Raw genomic sequence first — 18804 nt, forward strand, 5'->3', positions numbered from 1 at the left:
CGAATTTAATAGCAGATAGGCAAATTTAATAATAAATGAGCAATTTTTAATAACATATCGGAAAATTTAATAAATGAACAAAGGTATTCCCTATTTGAGCGATTTTTCTAAAGGCACGATTAAGATTTTAGCTAAATAATATTGTATAAGCATCGAGGTTTGGAAAATAGATGTCTTAGCATTTCTTCCACCTATTTGCAAATGTTATTTTGGTTATAATCTTAATTGGGCTTTTTTTAAATCGAACCGAATCGGGCTATTAAACACTATTCAAAAGCCCATTAAAATTCTTGCTATCTTATCAAATGCAAGCATATTTTTAATGTTGTCAAATAACTAAATTTGATTTTGAAAAATACTAGTTTAATTAAGTTAATCAAATGAAAAAAAATTTAATATTTTACATTAAATCATCTATCCATCAGCTGCTTTTAAAGCTGAGGTTTAGCTAAACTGATAAGGTAAAATTTATGTTTATTTTATAGCCTACCAATTATATTTAAAAACATAAATAAAATATTTTTATTATATATATATCTAATTTTTCCAAAATTAAAATTATCTAAATAAATAAAATAGAATATGGATGAAAAGGAAATCCATAAATTTATAATATGTAGAGAACAGATATATTATATAAAAAAAATAATGCACATAATAAAATTTTAAAATCATAAATATATTACTGTTAGATGGCGTAATAGATTTAAAAATTTAGTTTTTAATTAAAAATATTATGAATTTTAGGAGCAAAAATAAAAAATTTTAAAATTTCTATCATTCTTTTTGGAGTTATGATTTCCATTCTCAATTTATTCCTTTTTTTAGAATTTTGGGTTTTATAAAATATGATATTTTTTTGACTTCTTTTGTATAAACCAATTTATATAAACATAAGAGTTATGATGTTCAGATTTAGTCATTTTTTTTAGAATTTTAGGTTTTAAAAATATATTATTTTTTTGAGTACACTTTCTTCCAAACATGGCGTCTTGGTATAAGATCCTCACTGTAGATTTCAATATGTGCATTTATTGCTAGCCATTTTCAGGCACATAGATTAATTGACCAACATCTGTTTGACCACGATCTTTTTTTGAATATAGCTACGCCGGAGTGGGCAAAATCTGTCACAACCATAAACCTAATTCCGATCTCTGTAAAACAGAATGATTGAGATCTACAACTTGTGAAAATTCCGTTTATTACTTTACTAGATCTATATTCATTGAATTGAATATATCAAGGATCGGGAATATTAATTTTTAAATCTTATTATATCTAGCAATCTTAAAAATTGAACAACCACGAGTTCAGCTATGCTCTTTGTAATAGGCTCAATATTCCTTTCTCATTACTATATAAATGCAGTAAATGGCATACTGATGATGGCAACATGGCGCTGCATCATTTGCAATAGTATTCCCAGTAGTAGGCAAACCAGACACTCGAAATGCAATCAAATCATATTTCTTGCACTTAAATCAGCTGGTTTTCCTACATTGGAGCCTTTTGATCTCTTTTCCAATGGTAGACGTCTTGACGGAATCACACGTATTTCATACAAGGAAAGTCATTAATATGAGATTTTTCTTGTCTGGACACAAACTCCCTTTCCAATTTTAATAAGGACACTCTGAACATAGCGCTGAATTTTAAAATCTCCAAATACAGCAATGATTCTTCTAATTAAATATTCGTAATAATCATTTGCTACACTTTAGCCTCGTGAAGGCTTTTACTTAAGGTAGAGGATCGTAATTCTCATTCTTGCTAATTATGTTTGTTTTATCAATTCAATCTCTCCTGGTTTATGGTATGAGAAGGTTTAGAATATGTGTGCTGGTTTTGCTTTTATTTATTTTGTATTTTACCCTATTTTATTTGTTCAATATTGTCTTTTTTATGATTTTTTCTAATTCGTAATGGTTTACTAACCCTATTTTTATTACATATCATATGATAATTATACATTTTTATATAAATATTTTTTTAACTTTGTAAAATATTGCAAGTGTTATAAATTATAAAATAATTTGCTTTCCAAAATTATAATAAATAAATATAGATGGCGTTAATGACAATATAAATAATTTATATATTCGAATAATGTAAATTTAAGAGAAAGTTATATATTTTTTTATATTTCCAAAATTTGCATTAAAAAATAGATAATTTTATAATGTAAGATTTAGGATAAAGAAAAGTGTCGAAATAAATCAACGATGCATTAATACTTAAAAATTATCACCTATACTCTACTCTTGATAGAATTGGGCAAAGTGTCGGCGTATAGACATTATCAATAGAGGATAATTTGTATAAAATTACCTTTTTTGTTGATATTTTATAGGAGGAGGTACGGATAAGAAGATAGTACGGAAATCCCTCATTTACATGATAACATATGTTTTTATTTTATTTCAAAAAAAAAATTAACACCTTAAATACATTTATCCATCTCACGTTTGTCACTGTGTAAATAAAAAAGTAACAGGTAAACATAAAATTTATAATGGTTAAGCGCTATATTTTTATAATTGGCATCATTTTGTTAAATTTTTTATCATCCCTACTAATTATATTTTTTAACAAATGGATATACATTAATTTAGGATTTCCAAATTTATACTTAACCTTTCTTCATTTTATAACAACATATATAGGCATTTATGCATTAAAACGTTTATCTCTTTTTACTGTAAAAGAAATTCCTATTAAAGAAATATTATACATATGCCTAGCCTTTTGTGGATTTGTGTTATTAACTAATTTTTCCTTACAAAATAATACAATAGGAACCTACCAACTTATAAAAATTCTTACAACTCCAACAATTATATTTTTGCAATATTCTATATATGGAAAAAAATTTTCAGGGAAAATTATTCTTACTTCAGTAAGATCTTTTTAATAAAACAATATTTAATTTTTATACAGTTGCCAATTATATGTGGAATTTATATTAATTCTTATTATGATTTAAAATTCAATCTATTGGGATTAATTTATGGACTTTGTGGAGTTATAGTGACTTCATTTTATCAAATAGTATAAATTTTAAAATATAATTATTAAACATAATATATATCTAGTGGGCTGGAGAAAAACAGAAAGAGTTTCATGTAAACTCTTTACAACTATTATATTATTTAAGTCCTATGTCCTCTCTATTTTTATTTTTCATAATAATGGCTAGTCAACCACTATCATTCAATAATTTGGCATCCAATCATGAGTATGATCCATATGTAGCCTTTGTAAAAACAATTAAATTATATGACTATATTTTGTTTATATAATAGCTTATCATATTTCTGTCATGCATTTTTGCTCTATTAGTCAATGTATCAACATATTCTTTGATAAGACAGACATCCCCTTTGACGTATATTTTAAAAAAAATTTGACATATATTTTAAAAAATTTAAATGTTAATTTAATTATTTTACATTTATCATAATGTATTTCATACAAAATTAACATGATTAACCATGCTTTTCAATTTTTATAAAAATATATTTTAAAAAGATATATCACCTCTAAAATTTTTATTTCATTGTTTTTATGAATATAATTTTTAAGCTTTTGTTAATCATAAATCAGCTTGTATTTTTAGAATAAATTTGTGTTTAGTTGAATTCACAACTGCTCTATTTGATTTGTATGAATAATTAAATTCATTATATTAAACTATGCTTTATATGATATAAAATAATATAGGCAAACTTGCCTTATTGAATTATCCTCAAGAATATCTAGATTTATCTCATTAGAAAAAAAAATTTGTATATACATTAGCATTCCAAGATATACCTCTTCAGAATTAAGTCAAAATAAGTAATTGATTATGAAATAAATATAGACATAAAAGTGGGGAAATCTGATGTTAATTCTGTATACATTTGATTCGATTTTTTGCTTGGGACTTCTTCTGTGATGACTCCATTTTCTCTTCAAAGTTAATAGGGATAAACTAAGAAAAACAGGAAAAGAGCATTAAATATTGCCAACCTTTGATCCGGAAGCTCATCTGCATTAGCTTACATGACAATAAGAACCTAAAACAGCAGTTATCCTTGGCTATACAAGGGGTCAATTTTAGCTACCTTCTTATGAAAATGAGGGTGATTGAGTGTCAAAGAGTGAAATGGACTAATATAAGAAATTTGAAGAGCCTTCACAATACTTACTTGATATTTCACACTCATTAATTTCTTCCCAGTTTCGAAATCGCTATCAATTCAGTGTGCAACAGACCAAGAACAACAAATACTTTCTTCCGTTAAAATAACCTTTATTCCTAGTAGCAATAGCAAATACTCTTGGCATCTTGAAGAAACATTCAAATTATAAATGAGATTAGCAAACAAACGCATGACCAATAAAAATGAGACCTTTGTCAATCTATTACAATTGTTTGCCTATCAAATCAATCGCATATCAATTCGCTTATTCATTTTAAATAACTTTCTTCCATACTATATATAAAAAATAAGCTCGTATTATATAAAAAAGTTTAAATGTTTTTGACTAAAATATTTTACAAAAAAATAAGCAAATTAGAAAGCACACACTATTAGTCTGTCTAGTATTAATATTTTTAAATTTTGCTCATATTAAATTATTTATTTTTACAAAAGGTATAATATGATAGGACATCTCAAATTTTGCTCAACTATATTAGGCGGATATTTTATATTTCATGATCCTATACAAAAAACACAAGTTTATGGAATTTTGTTAACAATGATTGGTGTATTATCATATTCTCTTCTAAAACTCAAAGAACAATTTAACCATAAACCCGATAATTTTCTCGAGAAACCAAATTCAAAATACATTATATAGTTTTTTTTAATAAAGCAAAGATCAAATTAAAAATTGTGATAAATAAATTATTCTAGTCATGTATATAAATTTTTATGAAAATAAATGATTGCACTTTAATAAAGGTTATTCGACGAATTAATTTATAATTCTTAACATTTTATCCTAATATTCAAACAAAATACAATTTTAAATATTTATTTGATCGTTTCCCTCTTCCATATGATTTATGCCATTTTGATCGTCTATATTTTGCTCCGTTTCAACAGTACTCTCATTATTAGGAGTGTGAACCTCATCGTTGCCTTCAGGCCTTAAATGCCTTCTCATGTGTGCAAGCATTCGTATCATGAACGAGGCTGGTATGGTAACAATATCCTTAGTTTCTTTCAACATAACGTCGTTTCGGTTCAACACATCTTGTATAAACTTCTGACTTTCACTCTCAGATAATATCGAATCCTCCTGGCAAGGGCTTGGCCCCCAAAATTTTATGTCGTAATCTATACCGCTAGAAGCTAATTCTGAATATTTTTTGTTTTTTTAAAGTGTGATTTAAGTCATAAAGTACCTTTAATTATTTATTTATCCAGTTTTACAAAAAATTTAGCGACCAATATTTTATCAGTGGCCCTAAACATGATAATTAACCCTCATAAATTTATAAAAAAAATTTAGTCTATATAAAGCAATGAATTGATAACAATAAAATTATCTAGCAATCAAATGGATAAGAATTATTTGTAAACCAAAAAAGTGGTAATGGCAGGTCTTACTGATAATTTCTCACGCATATGAAATAAATGTCTTTATTTTTAAAGCGAATATTCACTCGAAACGAAATATTATAATATTATTTATGAAAAATTAACTTATTCCACATTAACTTATTCCCTTTCATGGTTTGCAAGATAACCTATATTTATTGTCATGTTCTCTTAATGGAAGAAAAACCTCTTAGGAACTGATATTTCTTTATTTTAAGCAATAAATTGAGATCTAATAATAGCATAACGAAATATCAAAAAAGCATTAAGCAGGAGGCATCTGGACACCCCCCCCCTCCCCATAAGCCAATTTATGAATTTTAGATATAATGATTTTTTTATAGTTAATATGTACTTTACGTGAATAATATCAAATCTTTTAATTGAAGATTAACTGATCATTCTTAGGTTAAGTAGTTTATAATATTCATAAATACCGATATGATACGGATGTGGTTGGACACAATTTACAACGTGTTTATCGGCTTCCAAAATTTTGACTACTTCGGCAGTGTTTTTATCCCAAAAAAATATATGACCACAATCTGAACCCGATATCACGAAATTATCACTCCAGAAATTGCATTCTTTGATCTGGATTAGGCATATATTAAAAAGAGAAAAAATTAAATAATTATAATAGTAATTGGTAGTTATTTTTAAAATTGATTCAAATATTGGGGTTTTTAACTCTCATCATGTAATTATTTAATAGAGGTTAAATTTTATTTTTATATAGTAAATCAATTAACCATAAGAGGGTGAAGATAATAAGGAAATTCATTAGGGTGACTAAAAAACATATATAAGCTATTTCAATTTTATTTTCGCTTTTTTTAAAAAAAAACAATAAAATCAGGCATCATAAATTTTATTTTACATTCCACAAATATGGTCATCAGAAAACCTTATTATTTAACAAGATATTCATCATTTAAATTTTTTGAATGACTGTCCAAACGAAGACCAGTTTTTCAAAAATCAGTTCGGTTTTGTATGGTATGTGATTTTCTTCAGTTTTCGATTATTTATTTTCCGAAATCTTCCGGTAAAAAAAGACAATTATAAATTACCATGGTTCGAGAATTTCGATGCCCTTTGTATATTTTTTGAGTTTTGTAACGCCGACAGACAGTGGTTTTATTTTGTTTGCTCCTCCTTTCCCGTAAATGCTGGAGAATCGATATTTTTTTATTACGATTTTTTATATTCGTGAATAAGACTTGGTGTCTCGTATTCTCAGAAGTTTCGTTAGGCGAATGAGTCTCGAGTGAAACATGATTGTCGGTAATAGGTTCATTTACGTAATCGGGGTTGGGCGAGTTTTTGGGAGCGGGATATAAATTTTGACTAACTTCGTGATGTGCTGAGGGAAAATAAACGGGTTCGTTGGGGAGTCTATCGTTTAGTTAATGTGATAAATATTTTTATTAATACATAAGAAAAATCAAAGGAGAGTTTGATAATAGCTTCTAAATTGATCAATTATATTTCTGCCTATGATTAAGAGACGAATAAAAGTAACAAACATAACAGTATCATTTTTGCAATTTATTTTTAAGCATCTAAAGGGGAACAGGGCCTTTTAGGATGTGGGGGGGGGGGGGGTGGGGGGTGCGGCTGCAAAACTGTCATTAAATTGATGGGGGTAGCTCTGATTGTTAATTCCTTTTTTTATTTGAATTTATTATTGTTTTGCTAAGAGTCAAATGGGGAAGGGGGTGAAAGTACATTGTCATTGGAGGGTTAGAAGTCTTTGAAAATAGATAGTGAAATTAATTTTAATAAAAAATGTTACGTTGTTATAATTTTAACATTACTAATGGATTTACTTGTCTATAATAAGCAATTATATATTGCTAAATAAAATTGTAAAACCACACTTATGAATCAGAACTATTTCGAAAGTATTTATAACGATTCTTGTTTCGGTTCGGAATATCGGTTCTTTCTTATTTTATAGTTATGCTTGACACCCGCATTATTATAATAGTTGCATTCACTATTTTAACAAAATAGGTAACATAATGTGACAAATAAAAATTGCATTGCTAGTTTAGCTATAGGTAAGAAGAGATTTTTTTTAATTAAAAAAATTGTACATACTTGCAATATAAGTTAGCTTGTGAATCACTATCATTCAATTGATTGCTCGTTAAGAGATCTATTGGAGATACATATTTCAATTTAAAAAAAATTTTTTTAATAGATAAATTTTGTAATTTATGTGCTTAAAAATTGATTATATAATTAATAAGTTTAGTAAATCACACAAAAATGAGAATATAAATTAGAGGTCTGCAATGCCCGGCCCGGTAACGTGTGATAAAAACTGGGCAAAAGGATAATTGATGAATTCTGATATTTGATAGAAGTCATAATCCATAAGGTGTAGTGTTTTTAATTTAACCATTATATCAAATATTATAAATAGTTGTTTATTTTGGTGTTCAACTATATATATTTCGGGTTAGGCTTGGTATTTTAAAAAAAACTGGGCCAGATAATCTTAAAAATTGTAGAGGTCGGGCAAAGTAAAAATTTGACCGGATTAAGCTAAATTTTAAATGGGCCGGGCCTGAAAATTTTGCAATCTGCAGAACTCCAATATAAATACACATGTTTATATGTATTAATACTTGATCCGTAATTTCCGGATGTAGTTGGAATATCGTTCGTTATCGTGTTTAATTGAGTTTCCGGTATTCTCTCATTGCTATCCACCGATATGGAATCGTTATTTTTGTTAGCGTTTTCGTTGTTCACGTTAAAATTTTCATCATTCTTAATAGCGATATTAGAAATTCGATTTCTTTTAAAGTCCAAAAATTTATTCAACATCTCTGTCATTTGTTTGACCAAAACTTCTCCTAATCTATCGTTCCTATCAGTGGATCTTTCATTATCTGTAGACTCCAAGATATGGGTATTAACAACATGCGAATCATTTTCGATAGAGGCATCATTATTATTTGGGTTTGTATTAGGAGTTCGCGTTTGAGTGTTTTCGGGTTTCGAATTAGGGCCAGTGTCCGACCAATCACCTCTTAGCCTTATTTGGTAATTCATGGAATTTTTGTGGTCCATGTTGTTAGGTTCCTGAAGAGGATGTAATGGTTAGGTGTTTTTTTTTAAAAACATACTACATCATAAATTAAAAAGGCGCTTAAGATACACTAACACATACTATTAACAGATTTATTAAGACTTAATGAATTATGTATTATATTCATTTGGAAGGATTTCAGGCACACTTAGAGAAATAAAGAAATATGGAGAATAATTTAATAAGATTACGTTTAATGTCGAATCACTTGTGAGATGGAAGAAGAGATGGAGAGATAATATATTCGTATTAAATAGATCTTTACTGATCTTATGTAAAATTATAAAATGGCAAATTAAAATGATGGTGGTTTTTATAAATTTGGTATTTTAAAAATATTTTCTTTTTTTTTACCTAATTTTAGTTTAAATAAAATTTAAATATTAAAAAAAACGGTCCGGACTGATAGGACCGAATCGTTGACCTTCATTAGTGCTAAGGATTGGTGTTATTAAACTTGAGCCGATTTTTAAAAACGGTCAGATTAAGTTTATAGCTAAGATAATATTATGTAAGCCTCGAAATTTGGCAGAGGTCTAAAACATACTGCCATCGAGTAACAAAATCCGCGCTTACATAATAATATCTTGGTTAAAATCTTAATAGAGCCGTTTTTAAAAAATTGGGCCGTTTAACTAAAATAAAATCATGATTAGCATATTTTTTCAGGAGTGGACAAATATCTGCTCTGTTACACCATATGGAGACTTTGTGGAATATAAAGATAAGTGGTTGGAAAATATAGAGGAAAAAAAATATAATGTCAGATTAAAGGAAGTAATATACAAATGAAATCTAATTTTATATTAACGTAAATTTTTTTTTATTTGTGGTTCAAGAATTGATCTGCGAAAAATAAATAAAAAGGCGTTTACAAAAGCTTTATCATCATATAAGCAAGATGGTTATGATATATATCAGAGACCCCCTGCATTTTAATATTTTTAAATATACCAGGGCCAGGCTTAAAAAAATTTTTTTTTAAATACCCAGGCTGAACCGTATATTTTAAAACCAAATATTTTAAATCGCCATTATAATCTATAAAAAAAAATTAATATAACATATTTTAATAAAATTCGAGCTGGGCCTGGAATTATAAAACCAGGCCAGGCCGTGCAAATGGTACCTCTGCAGTAATGTTGTTAAACGGCTCGTGTTTTGAGCCGATAATTTAAAACGGCTAACTCAAAATATTTTAGCCAGAAAAATATTGCCGCCTCGAGATTTCGATAATATATGTCTAAACCTTTGTTCATTCTATGAGCAAAATCTTCAGGCTTGCCTAATATTTTTCTGGGTGAAATATTGAGTTAGACGTTTTTTAAAAATCGGCTCAAAACGAGCCGTTTAACAACACTACTCTGCAGGTCTGCGGTAAATATATTATTAATTTTTACAAACTTGATCATTTGTTGTATTTAAATGGTTGTCAATTTCGGGTTCTTCATAAAATTCCTAAAATATACAAATTTTTTATAACGAATCTACGATTACGTTTTTCTAAACCTGAGTGTTAAATAAATATATATGGTTTCCCGAGTAACTGACTAAGATTTCGTGGCTGTATGGATTGATGGCTATGGAAGTTATCCTATGGTACGTGTCATTCAGTTCTTTTGCCATATAGTATCCATACATCGCTGATAAACTCTGTTCAAAATCGTTTCCTGTTATATTTTAATTTTTTTTAAGGATCGAATAATACTTCAAAACAAAAATGGAGGAAATAATTATTTATTAGATGTACAAGATCCAGGATCAAATTCTTCACCAGTACCGTATTCTAATTTTTCCTTATTTTACACAAAACTTTAATCGAATTATTTACTATTCGTTTATCTTCTAGAGATCTGCAAAGCCCGAACGGCCCGAAAGTCAGGGCCGCGGACCGGTAAAATTAAAGAACCGGACTGTGGAATTCGCGCAAAAAAAATTTAGGACTGGATCGGACAATTTATAGATAAAATAATTAGCATAATTTTAATACAGCTCTGGCATTATTATTTTGATATATATTTATTTTTTTAATTTCAAGCTAATATTTTGATTCAAACAATTTTGGAATAAATTACAATATGCGTATTTTTGTGTATTTTAAGAGCTGTCTTATTAAAATACAAAATCTATAAATAATTTAGTAAATTTACAAAATTTTAAAATTTATTTATATGATACAATTACAAATGTGCGCAGATAACAAATAAAACACAATTAATTCATAAAAAAATTGTTGTCTAAATTCATATCCATGGAAGTTAGATGTAAGAATAGGCAAATAATTAGTTAGATATTAAAACGTGATGGCAAGAAAATTTGTAAAAACATTTCAAATGGGCAATCATGACTATTTGTAAAATTTGTACAGCGTAGGGCGGAAAAATTTAAAAAACAATTATAATGGGCTGGGCCTAACAAAATAATTTTGGCTGAGCCGAACAACTTGTGTAAAAATTCTTAAAGGGGCAAAGCGATCCGGGATTTGCAGACCTCTTAAAATCTTATACAAAAAAATTAATATAATTTTCGGCAGTATCTAATATTTAATTAATATGGTTAGGGATCGTTTTTTTGTGTGTTGTAAGTACATTGTTTCTTAATTTCAAGCTAGATTTTAATTTTTAAAATTAAATATTCGATTAAAAAAGGAACTGGTTAAAAGCTTTGGCCTAATCGGGTACATCTCTACTAATCGTTGCAAAATTAGTTACTGTAACTAATAACATTTTTTAGATAGAGTTACTTTTCATCATCATCCTTATATAATGATTTACCAAAAAATGACTATTGATTAAATATAATGTCTCAATTATAGCCAGCATTCCTGTAGAACGTTTTTTATTACTAGGAAAGCTTTTATAATACCAATTTTGAAAATATAATAGTGTTGAAATAACGTTCTATTGGGCTCAAATTTTTTTAAGGTTATTGTTATTCATAATATTTTTGTTGCAAATAAATTTATTGTGACATTTTTTTCTGTGAAAAGATTACATTATCATCAGGGCTATTATATCCTTATTATATTTTCATTAATTCCTTTGATTAAAATGAAATTTATATAACAAAAATTTTTAAAAATGAGCTATATAAATCATTTATAAAGTAAATTGTAATGTAACTAGTTACTTTCTAAAAAATATAATTAGTAGCCATTAACCAACAGTTAAGAACTTGTAATTGTAACTAGTTAATGCTTAAAAGTAGCTTGTAAGAATAATAATATTATTTTGTACATAAAAAAATTGGAGAGAATCTAAAATTAGGTAGTATAAATTTTGAAATATAAAACCCCCAATATTTAAATTGAGCCTTCTATGATCAAAAAGTCTAACAGAACTATCCAAGCAACCACATACAATATTATTAGGGGCAGAGGAATCAATAGCTATGCAAGAGATAGGTTGGCCACAATTGATCAAAATATTCTAAAAAATATTTAAAATTATTCAAGGAATAAAAATGATATTTTAATAATAAAAAATAAAAAATAGATTATATAGAAGGATTTTATAAAAAATTATATTATAGTTTTAATTTTAAAATAACTCTTACCTATTATTGCAATACATTAATTTTTAGTAAAGAGGAGATAGGGATCGATTATTAATTACGATTTGGTAAACATTGATGTCAAAATATATTCAATAAATTAAATTGTAACTTTAAATAGAAATTCATAAAAAAAAATTAAAATTATATCTTAGCATAAAAAAATTTATTGTATTTTTATCACTTCTCTGCAATTTTCTTCAAAACATTTATCTTTGATCCTTAGATCAAAGAACCTAACAGTCCCATCTTCTCCACAAGATATGAAACAATTTCCATCTCTAGGAATTGGCAATACTTTATATACTGTTCCATTATGGCAATTAAATACATTTTGAGTAACATTGTTAATGTTATCGACATTATTATGATATCCATTAAAATCAAATTCCTCATTAATTTGAGTAACTATAATTTTTCCATCCCCAGCACAAGAGACAATCTTGAAAATTTTGATAATCACTTAATATTTTTATTAAATAGCAAACCTTTTTATGACTGTTATTTGGGAAAAATTTGGCACAGAAAATATTGTTATTGTGAATAGTTTTAATTGAATAAAGGCAATAATGTGTTATAGAATCAAATATATTTAGATAAAGATCATCAGAACCTGAGAGTAAATAATGACCATTATCACTCCAACATAATGTGTTTACCTGTTCTTTAGAATATATCAACTAATATTAATTAAAATATTTACACATCCATTATGTGCTTTAAACTTATCAATTATATCAAATTGCTGAATAACATTCTTAGAATCTATAAGTATATGATATTAAGTGAATCTAATTTTAAAAAATTACTTTTATAAGCATATATAAAGTGTTTAAAATCTTCTAATCCATAATGTAAAAGGTCCAAACTTTTAAGCATAATTAAATTTAAAAAAAAATTGAGGGCAATATTCTACATTTCTGCCAAAAATAAAATGGAAACCCTAATATAATACATTATATAATATTATAAATTTAAATACATCCAATAATTTATCTTCATAAACATTTTTCGTGCAATAAAATATTCTACAAAAGGCGTATATCTAAATGAATCCCTTAACGTATGATTTTTACAAAATTATAAATTAGAATATTTTATTAGGAATATACGAAATATCAATAAATTAAACGAAATAGAAGAACGATTGGGGATTAAGTCAGAAAATTCATGGCATCAGCAATATAAGAATAGTGCTTATATATTTGTTGGGGGTTTTTCTTATGAATTAACTGAAGGTGATCTTATATCAGTATTTTCACAGTAAGAATCCTAATAATTATTATGATTATGATATTTATTTTTAGATATGGAGAAATTTTGGATATTAATTTGGTTCGTGATAAAAAAACTGGCAAATCTAATGGATTCTGTTTTATATGTTATGAAGATCAAAGAAGTACCATTTTAGCAGTTGACAATTTTAATGGAATTAAAGTTTATATTTATCTAAATGTTAATAAATTAATCAGATTTTAGTTATTGGGTAGAACTATTAAAGTTGATCATGTTTCTGATTATAGAAGACCAAAAGACACTGGAGAAGAAGACACCACAACTTTAAAGTTAAGGCTAGAAGGTATTGGTCCAGAATCTCAACTTATTAAAGACATGGAAGAAGATAAAAGAAAAGATATAGATATTTTACCAATGGCTACAATTAAACAAGAACCTGAAGATGATTATAGTAAATTCTATAATATAATATTTATAACCATATCTATCTAATAATATAATTCCTTAAATTTTCTTTAACAAATATTCATAAAACATTAAATCTTTCTATTTAGATGACCAAGCAAAACATACTAAAAGATCAAAGAAATGTAAAACAAAAAGAACTTTGCATTCACCTAATCTTCATAGTTATCACAAAAAATCTAAAAAAGATCCTAACTCTAAAGGCAAAAAACATAAAAATAATAATAAGCATAAACATAGATCTTCTAATTCCTGATGTTGTTTTATAATCTTTATGTATTTATTACAATGTATATAATAATTTGTATTTTAGAATAATAAGTCATAGTTATATTACATGCAAATCATTTATTTGGTCACTCCACAGTTGCTCTATTGAAAGGGAATTTTGAGATAATAGAATCTTGGGGTGTAGAAGATAGTGCTAAAGGCATCTTTGGGATAAGTGAGGTAGCCTTAATGGAGATTAGCTATTCATGTTATTGGTTTGTTTGGCAATAGCTGGGAAATATCTTGGGAAGGTGGGTTTACAAAAAAATTTGGGGAGGGGGGCTTTGCCAAGGTCTTAACTATAAAATATTAGTTATTTTACCATGGTTTTCTGCATTTCACTTTTTTAAATATATATTTTTGTATTAACTCCATTAAAGTTGACTGAACATCTCTCTCTATGCTTTATAAAATGTATTAATTTCTCTTCATTATTAGGCTCTTAAATTCTGGTAAAATCTTTCAGAAAGAGAATGGTGAAATGTTTTTAAAAAAATAAAGAACTGAAGAAAATAGCCATGGAAAATAAATAAAATATTTTTAAAAAGGTTTTAAAAAAATAGAATATTCAAATAAGAACTAAGAAAAGATGACAAAAATACAGAGTCGTTTAAGTTTCTAGATACAAATATGTTGTATCTATATCTAGATGTAATTTAAAAAAAGTATATAAAATATTTTTAAAAAGGTTTTAAAAAAATAGAATATTCAAATAATAACTAAGAAAAGATGACAAAAATACAGAGTCGTTTAAGTTTCTAGATACAAATATGTTGTATCTATATCTAGATGTAATTTAAAAAAAGTATATTTATTTTTATACTATTTTAGAGGTATCTATATATGTTTTCGATTCTTTTTAAGATACATTTTAGTATCATTTTATCTTAAAATATGAGCACATAATTTAAATTTGGAATTTTTTAAAATAATTTAATAGATATTCCGCTATAGAGGTATTAACATTTTTTTTATATTTTTCATATGGTGTTCGAATTGAATGAGAATACAATATAAAACTGTTTACATATTTTGTGCTCTCATAATAAGCGTTTCTGTTCAAGAACAACGGCGAACCCTATATATATAAATAAGCATGATAAAATTGTTTTTTAGATACTTTTTTAAAATTGTTTCTCTATCGATGTGCGATTTTAGACGATGTATATCTATCTAGATTCATTTCTAGCCGATGTATCCATATCTAGATACATTTAAAAAGTATATTTTAACAACTCTACAAAATAAGCTTAAAAACAAAAATAAGGAAGATAATTGAAAGTTTAAGAAAAATTATTCAAGAATTATTAAACCAACCCTTTTTTTAAATATATAAAAAATATTTCCTTTTTTTGAGTAACATTTTTGATTGAGTTGGACTTTTTACTGTCTTTTGTACTTTTTCTTTATTGATTGGACCTCTTTCTTTTTTGAATGAATGTTTTCCTCTCTTGGATGGGAAACTGTATTCGATTTATGAATATGAGGTAAATATATTTAAAAATTGTGGTAACATATTATTAATATATAATAAACTTCTTCCTAGCCATTTTAAAGCCACGTTATCAATTGTTAACATGCTAAGATAAATATTTAACAAGATTATAAAATTAAGGTAAAACATTTCACTAATTAGTAATTACTAAGAATTTATAAAATACAAGTCGAAAATTTTTATAAATCAAGAACACAAAATTAGACCTATCTTTAAGAATTTTTTAATAAACCCCGGCATGGCCAAGGAAACATAAAACCCAGGGATTGTTGGGCCGAAATTTATTTTTTTTAACAAGTATGGGCCAAACTTTTTTTTTACAAATCCTAACGATACAATTGGAATCTCTGCTAGAGGTCTGCAATGGCCGTGTTTTTTAAATAAGTCAGCACACTCATTGTTTAAATCTATTTTTTAATCCAACCACCCACCCCCCCCCCCCCGACAAATGCTTAAAAATATTATAATGGCTGGTTTGGATCTTTTTAATTTATATATATTTTTAATTAAACATATATAGTATGCAATATTATTAAATAAAAAAATTATTTCTAATAATTTGAAGTCTGTTCTTAGTCTGATAAATATTAAAAATTCACCCCGGCCATTACTTAAAATTTTTTTTTTCTTTAATCACTGCAGGACATAAAAATTTTTAAACGATAAAAATAATCCTAAAATAAAAGGGCAACTTTGATTTAAACAAAGGATATGTTATGTTTCCTTTTTAAAAAAAGTATGGCAAAAGGTAAAGCTCAAATCGCGTGCACTATAATTCATATGAATGGGGTGACAAATTACTTAAAGCTCATTAAGTATTTGCATTTTTATTATGTTAATTTTAATAGTTGTATGTAAATATTCGCAAAATCTAGGGTGTTGGAATTATTTAATTATATTTTATATTTAGATTTATAAAACTATGATTTACCAGTTATTTAATTTTTACTTATAAAGATGATTTTTCGGCATAATTGTGGGATTTATGATTTTATAGAAATGTATATAACTTGTTATCTTTTTACAATTAAAACTTCCCTATAAAATGGGAGCGAATTGTATTATAAATTATTACTTTATTTTTCCATTTTATTTTAATAAAAAATTATTCTTAGATATTAATTCTTATGGCGGACAACAAAAGTTTAATAAATTGGAATTGATTGGCACAATACCTGTTTTGCATAAATAAACACTCAATTTGTTGGCACTATTACAGATAAAAAGAATCTTTTGAATACACTTAATCCAAAAAGCATTAGGCTTGATCTGATTTTTTATATTATATTAAAGTTTAGTACCGCCAGTAATCTAGGGTTGTAAGGCTAAATTTAACCAATTTTAAATTAAGATTTTATCTAAAAAATATTACACAAAACTTGATATCCAAGCCTATCTGTCATCTAATACCGAAATTTCCAGGCTTGTGTTATACATTTTCGTTAAGACATTGGACTTGCCAAGTTTAACCCTTCAATCGATGTAAATATAAATTTTCGGTTACTGCCACTCTCTGGGGGTAATGATATTTTTTTTTGAAAATGCTATAATAAATTTTTTTTTACTTATTTACTCTGGTGGAGTCTCACAAACCCCAATCAGTCACAAAATGCTTATATCTTAAAAACTATTCAACCAAAATATATGAAATTTGGAATATAGATTCTGAGATTTATTTGAATGAAGTTACTGAAGATTTTAGATCACAATAATTAACCTTCTTTTATGAAATATCAATTTTAGCATGCCTGTGGTTTCATATACCCCACTTAAAAATAACCTATAAATTTGCATTGAAAAAAATAATTTTTCATAAAATTTGTGTTTAATAAATGTTTATTTGCTATTAACAATTAAACGTTCATGAAGAATAGCAGCAAATGTTTTCATTATCAAAAAGATCATGAAACCAATATCATTGTATTATCAATTTATAAATAATTATTTATATTCCTTTTTTTTAATAATACCTAATATAGCATCTTTTAAAGGTTGACAATATTTTAATTATTGAACAGCTTCCAGACAGATAAGTATCTGTGTTATTGTTGTTGGGGTATAATAACCTAGATACATATATTTTTCACCTTCTAGTATATCAATAACTTTAGCTACTGGTTGCATAATCTAACTTTTTTAATTGTAAATTATTTATAAGACATCAATTTAAATTTACACTGCAATTTTCTTTAATAAAATCACGATCTTGTGATGTAAATCTATACAATTCTAATTCATCACATAATAAATATCGAAATCCAATGGCATTTCATTTATAAGTGATAATTAGACAAAGATATATAAAAAGAACCCCATCTTGTTACAATGGTATATGGCAGCTGAGAATGTAATCTCTTTTTAATTTCTCAACTGATGGCCCAGATTTGTTTTGTGTATACAAACATTGATATTTAGATATAGCAACCTTATACACTTTCCTATAATCCTCATTATTTAAAAGATTTTATTGGCATCTTGTGTTGCCACTAAGTTTAATGTGTGACAGGAACATCTTAGATGCCTGGGAAAATAGTCAGAAGTTATTTATATTATAATTGGTTAGCACAGAGGAAGACATTATATCTTCTATTAAAATGTATTCAATATCTGAATCATTATCTTCCTTTATTTAGATTTATACATACATATTTTTTTAAGTAACTAGTTACTTTTGGCAGTTACATGTTAAAAATAGTTAGTTACTAGTTATAATTTTTAAAATATAATTAATTAGTTATTTTTTAGCAAAGTTACCTTAACAACATTAACTAAGACTAAAGTAAATTTATTTGACTTTTCACAAAGATTGGTATTGTCTATTTAATCAATGTTTAATAATAAAGATTTATTCTACCAAATATTTTGAGCAAAATTGAATTAGATGATTTTTTTTATTTGTGATTTCCTCATATAAGATTTTGAATTTTGTGGACAATTTTATAAACCCTACTTGAGTATTCTAAAAAAATATCTTATGAAGATTTTAAGTGCCATTAAATTATTATATAATTCAGATGACAATTAATTTTTATTTAATATATTTGGAAAATGATATCTTTTTAAAAATATTAAAAGAAAATTTT

The 18804-nt window shown here is 26.3% G+C and overlaps 3 protein-coding genes across 3 annotated transcripts; 2 read left to right on the plus strand and 1 right to left on the minus strand.

Moving 5' to 3' along the window:
* Window positions 1–1388: 1388 nt before the first annotated feature.
* LOC135924037 (solute carrier family 35 member E3-like) lies at window positions 1389–4959 on the plus strand. The gene is made up of 7 exons (XM_065459085.1): window positions 1389–1554; window positions 2447–2497; window positions 2709–2899; window positions 2941–3051; window positions 3096–3260; window positions 3306–3388; window positions 4644–4959. Exons 1-7 carry the CDS (start codon window positions 1389–1391, stop codon window positions 4849–4851), a joined length of 975 nt encoding a protein of 324 aa, XP_065315157.1. The 3' UTR covers window positions 4852–4959.
* Window positions 4887–13181, minus strand: LOC135925450 (DDB1- and CUL4-associated factor 6-like). The gene is made up of 12 exons (XM_065460778.1): window positions 13065–13181; window positions 12959–13020; window positions 12744–12914; window positions 12440–12697; window positions 11996–12131; window positions 10213–10373; window positions 10108–10161; window positions 8237–8696; window positions 7704–7761; window positions 6671–6995; window positions 6035–6191; window positions 4887–5354 (listed from the first exon to the last, which is right to left on the minus strand). Exons 1-12 carry the CDS (start codon window positions 13132–13134, stop codon window positions 5020–5022), a joined length of 2247 nt encoding a protein of 748 aa, XP_065316850.1. The 5' UTR covers window positions 13135–13181; the 3' UTR covers window positions 4887–5019.
* A 94-nt stretch (window positions 13182–13275) lies between these two features.
* On the plus strand, window positions 13276–14212 carry LOC135924038 (RNA-binding motif protein, X-linked 2-like). The gene is made up of 5 exons (XM_065459086.1): window positions 13276–13318; window positions 13360–13518; window positions 13563–13692; window positions 13735–13942; window positions 14046–14212. The coding sequence occupies exons 1-5, from the start codon at window positions 13305–13307 to the stop codon at window positions 14210–14212; spliced, it is 678 nt and encodes a 225-aa protein (XP_065315158.1). The 5' UTR covers window positions 13276–13304.
* The last annotated feature ends 4592 nt before the right edge of the window (window positions 14213–18804 follow it).

Source organism: Gordionus sp. m RMFG-2023, chromosome 2, assembly GCF_954871325.1.
Source record: "Gordionus sp. m RMFG-2023 chromosome 2, tfGorSpeb1-WG-v2, whole genome shotgun sequence".
Lineage (NCBI taxonomy): Eukaryota > Metazoa > Nematomorpha > Gordioida > Chordodea > Parachordodidae > Gordionus > Gordionus sp. m RMFG-2023.

What these genes read in the sequence shown, in the direction of transcription:
- LOC135925450 (XM_065460778.1), bottom strand. Translation starts at nt 13,134, where the DNA reads ATGCTTAAAAGTTTGGACCTTTTACATTATGGATTAGAAGATTTTAAA. An exon ending in CTTTATATATGCTTATAAAA is followed by an intron (nt 13,021 to 13,064) that starts GTAATTTTTTAA and finishes ATATACTTATAG; the next exon opens with ATTCTAAGAATGTTATTCAG. An exon ending in ACCACATCCGTATCATATCG is followed by an intron (nt 5,355 to 6,034) that starts GTATTTATGAAT and finishes AAAAATATTCAG; the next exon opens with AATTAGCTTCTAGCGGTATA.
- LOC135924038 (XM_065459086.1), top strand. An exon ending in ACAATTTTAATGGAATTAAA is followed by an intron (nt 13,693 to 13,734) that starts GTTTATATTTAT and finishes ATCAGATTTTAG; the next exon opens with TTATTGGGTAGAACTATTAA. An exon ending in AGAACCTGAAGATGATTATA is followed by an intron (nt 13,943 to 14,045) that starts GTAAATTCTATA and finishes CTTTCTATTTAG; the next exon opens with ATGACCAAGCAAAACATACT.
- LOC135924037 (XM_065459085.1), top strand. Translation starts at nt 1,389, where the DNA reads ATGGCAACATGGCGCTGCATCATTTGCAATAGTATTCCCAGTAGTAGG. An exon ending in TGACTTCATTTTATCAAATA is followed by an intron (nt 3,052 to 3,095) that starts GTATAAATTTTA and finishes ATATATATCTAG; the next exon opens with TGGGCTGGAGAAAAACAGAA. An exon ending in AGACAGACATCCCCTTTGAC is followed by an intron (nt 3,389 to 4,643) that starts GTATATTTTAAA and finishes TTTTTACAAAAG; the next exon opens with GTATAATATGATAGGACATC.